General features: G+C 38.1%; 1 protein-coding gene across 1 annotated transcript; it reads right to left on the reverse strand.

The window, feature by feature from the left end:
- Positions 1-2092: 2092 nt before the first annotated feature.
- On the reverse strand, positions 2093-5485 carry LOC149809402 (sugar transport protein MST4-like). The gene is made up of 4 exons (XM_089994849.1): positions 5347-5485; positions 4918-5237; positions 3312-3938; positions 2093-2548 (listed from the first exon to the last, which is right to left on the reverse strand). The coding sequence occupies exons 1-4, from the start codon at positions 5483-5485 to the stop codon at positions 2093-2095; spliced, it is 1542 nt and encodes a 513-aa protein (XP_089850975.1).
- Positions 5486-9401: the final 3916 nt, after the last annotated feature.

Genomic DNA, 9401 nt, shown 5'->3' on the forward strand with positions numbered 1-9401 from the left:
ACTGTTAGAAAAAAATTAAGCAGTCATGTTTGGCATATTTTGATTAAAGAATTGGCCATGTTGGACGTATTTTTGTAGTTTCGGACAAAATAAGGAATGGTGCCAAAAGTAATTACCATCAAGGTTATTCAAAAAAAAAATTCTAAAAGTCAATTCCTAGCAAATAGATTGCATTGAACACATTTTTTGGTTAGATTGCGCATATTTAAATAAATATATAGGCAAAAAAGTTGCGAGACCAGGAATTTCTTGAATTAGGATTACCACCACGCACAATCTTTCTTTAACTAAAAACTTATAAAGTTAGTATGTATGTCCGTAAATGTATGGCCGGCCTTCACAAATGTCTGATGTGAATGTCCTTACCTTCGCATTTTTTATTCTCATTTACAAATTTGCATTAAATGATCTTTATTAGGTCGAGGAAGAAGAAGAAAAAAAAAAAGCCACCCAATCAAAACATTTCTGAATTCTGAAACACGATGTTGAGGTGGTTGTGGTTTTGATTCCAGTATTTAGAGCCCAAGACGATGTGAATCCATCTTGAAACTATAGCAATTCTTTGAAGATCCCAAAACAAATGCAAGGGTGTTTTTGTAATGTCATAACTTCAGGCATTCCTGCATAGCCCTCTATCCAAATCATTGTTTTCTATACCACGATTGGCCTTGCATCGATTTTCAAAATGATTCATGGAATCAGCCAATTCCGATTTTGAATTGAATCCATTTGAATGAGCCAGTTTTCAACCAGGGGTTCAGTGGTGTCAATAGTTGATAGATTCCGTTTAGCAAAAGGTGGTTGTGGAGTCCATGAGACATGATGTTGTTCATATTGGTCGGATATGGTTAATTTTAATTCAGTGAAACTTTTCTTTAAGCTAGATAAATTTTGTTGCAAATGGATCCTTAAAGAATGTAACTGTGTTCCAAGGCAACAAACTAAATTAGGGGTTTTGGGCATTGATAAGGCTTGAAAGGATAAACCTTCATACTGGTTTCCTTTATGAAATAAGATTTGAAATGTAATTATAATATGCAATTTGTAATGTTGTTGGAAGCAGCCTAAACCTAACTTGTCAATCCAAAAAAAAAAGTTTGAATGAGAACAAAAAAAAGTGGCTAATAAAATCTTTGCAATCATATTGTCATATTTGAGATTTTGTAATAACACCCACTTGGGTCGCTCGTGCGACACCGGGCTTAGGGTGAAGGTGATGACCCCATCATCCTTGGTTCGATTCCGACCGGGCATGCAGGTGCCTTTAACTGGTGGGCTCCATAAGAGCTTGGGTGTTGCCCAGGGTTTACCACAACAGCGGGCAGACTCATTAAACGATGTTGGTCTCCACGAGGGTTCCATGTCAAAAGAATACAATGTAAACGATTTCGTTATAAATTTAATGCCAAAACTGTACTTGATGCTTTTTTGGGAGAGGGTGTTGCGGGTGCACCCCCGATACACGCACTGTAGCTACGGTGCATGTTCCGGAGTTCCCACACTGAGCGTCGCGTGGCGCTTAGTGGGCTGTACGGGGGCATTGTACACCACCGTACATCAGCATGCAGGATGTACGGTGGTGTACAGCTCTGCTGTACACCCCACTGAGCGCCACACAATGCTCAGTGGGGACTCTAAAACACGCATTGTACGCGTGTTTTTGGGGGGAACATATAACCTGCCCGCGTTAATTATAATAAAGCTTTAATGCATTTAGTAGCAATTCAAAACATAGGCGTATTAAAAAAACAATTCAAAATGTAGGACATTTTAAATGGTGTAGAAAACTTAGGTGTCAAGTTGTAAATCGCCCATCCTTTTATCATCATCATATACATTACAATTACATCATCATCTTGTATCATCAACAATTGTCACTCCCATCGTCTCCTCCCAACACCACCGTTCTTGCTCTTGATCAACATCACCCCCCGCCCCCCTCCACCACCCACCACTGTTAAACTATCATCGTGTTGATCAGCTTTATCTTTCTGTTTTGTTACAGCAACGGTATCTCTGGTGAGTAGAGACGCAACAGAAAAGCTTGTTCGCGGTGCCTTCCATGCAAGTATCTTTTTATGTATTCCTCTCATCAAAGGTGAGTAGCTTTTACGTGCGCTTTAGAGTTGGCATCCTCATCATCCATGTATCTCTTCCAATACCAATGTTGTTTCCATACCTTTTCAGTCATCTCATCGATAGGGATGCCTTTAGTCTCCGGCAAAAAGAACAACACAAAGAGGCCCATGACGATGATCCAAGCAGCGAAGAAGAAGAATATCCCAGCACGCATGTGGCACATCATGGAAAGGAAGGCCTGAGCTATAATGAATGTGAAGAGCATGTTGGAGCTCACTGCAAAGGAGTAACCTGCTGCTCTTGTTTCCAGTGGGAAGGTCTCGCTGGGTATGAGCCAACCTAGTGGGCCCCATGACCAAGCAAAGCAGGACACAAAGAGGCATACTAGAAAGACCACAGCAATTGCTACATTGTGGTCTAGGGAGTTTGTAGACTTGAGATTGATCCAAAGGATGGTCCCTATTGCACCCTGCAAGGCAGAAACATGTATGGTTCAAGAACAAAAATTGAGAGTCTTTGGCATGAGAAAATTGGCATAGAGAGTTTTTTTTTTATTCTTTCCAAGGACATACACAATTTTGATCGATGGTAGATCTTCATTTATTGGATTGGTTGTGTGAGAACTCTTTTATCTAGAAAATCTTTAAAAAAAAAGAAAAGCAAAACATGACATCATCCTATGTAGCTCCAAGGTCATGAATTGAGATCAGGTGCAATGTCACATTGCACACTTTAAGTGTGCGGCTGCACCTGATGAACCACCATTTGTTGTTGGGCCCCACAGCTGACATGCTGTATCCCAAAGATGGTGGGTGATTAGGTGCGGCTGCAAACTCATTTCACCTGGTCCTCCCTCCTCCATTATAGAACAAGCAAACCCACAGGTATTTAATAATGAAGTGCATCTAAAGGGGCTTTAGAAAAAAAATTAGTATGAAACAAGAAAAAAGAAGTCTGTGAAGGGTAAGTATTTGGCACTAATGAAGGTAATGAGCTGAAAATCACAGGTACAAACTATATGTGGGCTCAATCTGACCGTGTAGATGTGTTTGAAAAAGGTTTATTTGATATCATGTTTCTCCAACATAAGAACGTTACTTTTTTAGCTGTCAAGTTTTTTGTATATTGTCCAAAAATAGGCATTGTTCATGTGTACTTTAAAAGTTTTTTTTGTATGTTGTGCACATTTGTGAAGTTTTTAATTGTTATTATTGCAGCACATGTTTACATACCTGGGAGATTAGCATCTGAACAATGGATTCTAGGAGCAAACCCCTCCTGCCAACCTTGTCAACCGAGATAACTGAGACCATCGTGCAGAGAACGTTGATGGTTCCAATAATGACAGACGACAGCAAGGATGCATCATTCTTGAAGCCGATGGTCTGGAAGAGGACAGGCGCGTAGAACATGATGGCATTGATCCCGGTGAACTGTTGGAAGACCTGCAGCAGAATCGCTATCACGAGAGGAGGCCTGTTGTTTCTGTTGGCCAGCTTCCTGAAGGGATGCTTGACGAGGTTGGCGGCCTCGCAGGCGCGGCAGATCTCTGCGAACTCGGCGTCGACGTTGACGGTGCCCCTGATCTTGGCGAGAGTGGCTTTGCCCTCATCAAAGTGGCCCCTTTGGATGAGGCTGGTGGGGGTCTCGGCGATGAAGAGGGAGCCCAAACCGAGGAGGATGGCGGGGATGCCGGCGCCACCGAGAGAGAGGCGCCAGCCCCAAGGGTGGATGGTGGTGGTGCGGTAGTTGACAAGGTTGGCGATGAGGATACCGATGGTGATCATGAGCTGGAAGAGGATGTTGAGGGCCCCACGAATCCTGGTTGGCGCAATCTCTGATAGAAAGAGTGGCACGGCCTGTTTTTGTTTTTCCAAGGCAGACATGGTTTAAGTTTTTTTTTTTTTTTCAAGGTAAAGTAATATATATATATATATATATATATATATATTCAGATCAACGGTAGAAAGAATTGTCTCAAATACAGAGACGGCAGAGTAATAAAAATTGACAGAGTCAACAAATTTTGTGGTGAAAATTTAGAAAAGGAAAAAGGTTAGAAAAATATAAACAACAAACGAACCGTATGAGAAGATGATCAACAGAAGAAAACATAGAAGGAAACAGAAGGTTAAAAAGAAAACCTAAATGTAGGTATTCCATAGTGGATAGGAAAGACAATCTTATGTTGTCTTTTCCAGATTAGTAGGTGATGGAGCTAGAAAACAAGATTAGCAACTCACTTTTTAGGTCAGCTCAGCTCAGGAACTGGACTCGGCGAGCTGTGCTATAAGATAGCTTCTTTAGGTATCCAGGTATCCAACTCTACTATGTGCAGGCGAAGTTCGGCTCATCTCGTGTAGGCTCATTTTGTATATTATATAATTTATATGTTATACACATACGTACATGTATACATACACAACTTTTGTATGTTTTATACATGTATTATCAATTTTTAGAAAAGACTTGAGAAAACAAACTTTTTATTTATGAAACGAACCAACTCTTGATCAGCTCATAATGAGCTCAGGCTCAGGTCAACTCATGATGATCTCACTAGCTGAGCTTGATCAGGGGTTTATCCTTAATGAGTCAAACACAAACAGCCTAAGATTATGCTCGTGCAAGAAGAAACTAAATACGTGTGATTAAATCTCTCTCTCTCTCTCTCTCTCTCTCTCTCTCTCTCTCTCTCTCTCTCTCTTAATGGACCAATCTAAAATTCAAGTGACAATGGTGACAACTAGTTGGCAACTTGCAGAAAACCATTATAACCAATAATAAGAAGAACAAACATGGGCACGAAGGAAAGTAATGGGGGCATGAACAACGTACATTGTTAGCAAAGCCAACTCCAATTCCAAGAAAAATCCTTCCAATGATGAGCACGGGGAGATTCATGGCAGCTGCATCGAGAACAACCCCAACCAAGAAGAAGAATGAAGCTGCTCTCATGGTGGGCCTCCTTCCATACTTCCTGCAGATGTAGGAAGCAAAGAACGTAGAGACCAAGGCGGCCACGTACAGGGAGGACGTGAAGAGTTGAAGGTATTGATTATCATATTTGCAGTAGTTGTTCTCCTTTGCTTCATGCTTCCTGGTATAGACCTTTGGGAAAAAATTGATCAAGAAATCATCCATGGATGTCACCCCACCTACAAAACCAAGAAATGGAAGGATCTCAATCCTGTCTTTTCATGATTATCCAAGCCGTTGGCGATTGAAAAACAAGAACTTATGTCAAAAAAAAAAACTTGTTGGTACCTGAAATTCCGATATCATAACCAAACATGAGACCTCCAAAGGCTGACATGATTCCGCATATGAAGACATAGAAGGTAAACTTGGCCTCAAACTCAACTGACCCGCCAGATCCTGGCCCGTCTATTATTATTGCAGGCATTTCTTACTTTTACTTTTCTTGAGAGAGAGAGGTTGGAAAAAAGAAGAGAATGAGGAAGAAGACAAAGGCAGAAGTAAGAATGGCTCAATATTATATCATAATGGCGGTGGAGATTACTCTTATCATTATATAGATAATATAGGATTGGGATTACCAACTGGGACTCTATTAATAGTGTCAATGTGATGTTTTTTCTGGATGAATCTTGCCATTTGCTGTCACTTTGCCAATAATAGATTCATTAGTTTCATAAACAAGAGAGGTCAATGAAGATCCAACCCCAAGCATCAATAATTTATCCAGAACACCACCAATCTAAAGGTTTGATAGTACAGACTTTACAGTGTTTTCAATACCCACTTGTAACTATTGTTGGTTTGTCTTATCCTTTATCTGTGCTGCACTTTTTTAGTTTTTCGGTAATTTGATTTGAATGACAATGTCATTCGGTGTTAGGGACGTATATAGTTCAGACTTGGACTGGATATGGTGATTATGATATCCTACTAATTACCAAATATAGGCTAATCGGAGTCAAAGTCTGATTAATATTTGAAGGCTCATAATATATCCCAATGTTTACATGTAATAAGTGGATATGGATGTCCCTCAAAATCTAGATATCTGTCAGATTCGGTAGCAAAATTCGCACTACAAATCTAACTAAAGAGAGTAGATCGGTTGGATATTGAATAAAATTTGATACATTGGTATCTTTAGTAAGTGATTTTGTCGACTGATAGGTAGCTTTCTGGTACCACCTGTAAAGATTGTCCAATCAACATGCGACCAGATGTGCTCTGTGTGCCTTCGGGAACCAAGGGAAATTCATATCCGATCATGTTAGTATTGGTATCGAATCTGAATAGCTTGGCCAACTATTCAGGTGAATCGGCCGATACGGATTCTTGAGTGAGTCATTCTGAATCAGTTAAAAAACAGAAAAAAAAATTTATTTTGTGTTAAAACCATTAAAATAGTATTACAATAATATTAAAAAATAAATTTATATATTTTCATTTATTCAAAAATAGCCGATTCAGGTCAGTACCCTATCGATTTTTTGCCAAAACGGTATGCATCGGCCGGTTCTGGTAAACATGTTGGATTAGTACCACTCAAGGATTTCTTTCGATGAAACATTCCACTCACGACCGACTGCCATCCTTGCGGTTTTGGATCAAATGATAGTGATTTTATCCTGGGATCGCCAAGTCTCCCAAAATTCTTTTGAAAGACAGGGTTTGACATCTGGCCCTTGAACCACCAGGAGGTGCTCCGTCCTCCTTAGATTAAGTGGCAAATTTGTTTACGCATAAAAAAGTATATAAAAAACATTGCACATTGCAGCGTCCCACAGTGCTTTCAATATTAAAGGCTGAAAAAAAGTAATTTATATATATATATAGAGAGAGAGAGAGATGAGAGCAAAGTTGAATGCCTTGTCAGACGAATCCCCAGCCCATGAACACACACAGGATCAACCACGGAAAAAAAAACTCAAAAAATGTGATAGTTGCTCCTCATGGTATGATCCGAGTTACCAAAAATTTGAACTTCAAATGGATCCCAATCTAAGGGATCTGATCTAGAAGTGTTGAATCTTGACCCGAAACATGCCATAAAATCGGATTTTCTAAATAAAATAGAAAGAATTTGATTTTTTAAGATATATGAGTTTCACTAAACCAAGTGCCGTTGAATAAATCGTTGTAATGTTCGGCCTTCATAAATAAAAACAGAAGAAGTATTTAGCATTGTGTACTTTGTAAATTATGATTTGCTTTCAAGAGCTTTGTCTTCCTATCGCGATTTGTACGTATGAAGGCCATGTCCTATTGCTATTTGCTTGATATCGATTGGCTTGCAATCAGTTATGATTCTTTGTTGTAACGTAACATTCTATAATTATATAATTCTTTCTATAACAAATCGCGATTTATTTTTTATAGAAGAAGTGTTCTATCATGATTTATACAGCCACGGACATAAAGCAAGAATGATTTGTCCTATCGTGATTTTCTTTTACGAGCTTTGTCTATATGAACGATAAGTTCTATCACGATTTACACAATAATTGATTCATAAAAGGCAGAAAAGAAAAACAATAAATAAATCGACATGATGTTTAGACTTAGTAAAGTACAAATCGAGATCGAATAAAACAGACATCATCATCAACATCACCCCCACGTCCAAATAGTGATATGCTTCGAATGCATTTCAGGTGCGCATGAAATCTAGCCTGCTAGTGCAGAAAGCTTCGAGGCAGAGCTGACGAAGCTGCAAAATGTATGGGATCTCATCATCATCGATATGTTTCTACAGGCAGAGTTGATGGACCCGCACGATTGTAACATATTTGTCATGAAGTATATCAAAGATTAGGGAGATATTTTTTCAACTGTGAACGATGGTTTGCAAACAATGGAGGGTCTGGCGGTAGGAATAGATCAAATAGATGGTCATCAGCATCACTCCTTGTCTATTATGCAAAATATATGTGCTTGCTTCGTTATGGTGGCAATGATTGCGGATGATTATGGTTCACTTCTGGAGGTGCGTCATTAGTAGAGATGTTCACTTCTCCATAACTTTCCAATGATTGAGATACATCATCTTTACTACAACTAAATGATAAGCTCGCCACTGTCATAAACAAGACATCAATTTGTATTATTCAGTGCATATGGTTACTTCAATTTATTCAAAATGCATATAACAACGAATATTGATTAGTTAAGCAAGTCAAAGAAATGATTAAATGAATCACAGTATAAAAGCAAGAGCGATTTGTTATGTTTTTTATACTATGCATAGAGTTATTTACCATGTCAATAAAATAAACGATTTAGCGTATATGTGTGTTGATGATAGTGATTCGCGTGACAGCGATTTAATTATATCTACGACATTGTAAAGTGATTTCAATAGAAATCGCTAAATAAGCAGCGATTTGAATACGCAAATCGCCACCGCAAGTGCGCAATAATGTAAATTCCACCCGCAAATGTTTTAAAATCATAATACAAATATCTTATAAATCGTTATTGCAATTTACAGTGTCTTAAATAAATCGCTATTGCGATTTATAGTGTCTTCAGCAAATTGCTATTGTGATTTATAGTGTTATTCAGCAAATCGCTATTCATATCACGGCCAATTTGTCGGAGGTGTATCTCCCTAATCGGATATTGTATTTCTGATCCGTAAATAGAGGTGTCTTTGTGATTGAATCTAGTTTATTTCTATCAATTTTTAGTGATTTATAAGGTTATTTCATGCCCCATTTTGATTAAAAATTAGACCCCTATCATTCTGCATTATTTATATTGCACAGATTTCAGTCCATTTTCCTAGAGTCATATCTCCCCAATGGGAGATCATTTTCCAGATCTATAAAAAAGGTTGTCTTCCTTTATGTGTCTAGTTTATTCCTACCAAATTTTATAAATTTTTATTTCTATTTGTTATTGTAATTGTGTTAAAAATCAAAACTGGTTAGAGAACTTCAGGTTCTGTAATAGGTTCATTTCCTGAAACTGAACGGTGACTTCCCGAAGTCACCATTTCTAAACCAGAACTGATTTTCCCATTCTATAACTTGAGAAAGTTTCTTAATTATGTTAGGAAAACTCTTCCATAAATTTGATACAATTTGAATTCGTATGATCTCTAAAACATTATAATTACAGAAGTCTGTTCACTTTTTCTCAAATTCTTGTTTTTGACAAAAGGCCCTCAATTTCGAATTTTCCTTCCATGATTTCTCAAAAATCTTCAATCTTAAATGGTTTTTAGATAACTCCAGAGTGTTCATAACGATTATGAGCATTTTGATACATCATTTATTTTATTTTGCTTAATTTTTCTTATTTTGGAGCTTGAAAGGTTTATTTTGGATGATTTCCTTGAA

Source organism: Nuphar pumila, unplaced genomic scaffold (assembly GCF_984573655.1).
Source record: "Nuphar pumila unplaced genomic scaffold, dmNupPumi1.hap1.1 HAP1_SCAFFOLD_1283, whole genome shotgun sequence".
Classification (NCBI taxonomy): domain Eukaryota; kingdom Viridiplantae; phylum Streptophyta; class Magnoliopsida; order Nymphaeales; family Nymphaeaceae; genus Nuphar; species Nuphar pumila.

Bases quoted from the DNA above. Each gene is read 5' to 3' on its own strand.
- LOC149809402 (XM_089994849.1), bottom strand. From the start codon at position 5,485: ATGCCTGCAATAATAATAGACGGGCCAGGATCTGGCGGGTCAGTTGAG. The intron at 5,238-5,346 runs GTACCAACAAGT...TTGGTTTTGTAG, and splicing joins TTATGATATCGGAATTTCAG to GTGGGGTGACATCCATGGAT. The intron at 3,939-4,917 runs GTACGTTGTTCA...AAACAAAAACAG, and splicing joins GAGTTGGCTTTGCTAACAAT to GCCGTGCCACTCTTTCTATC.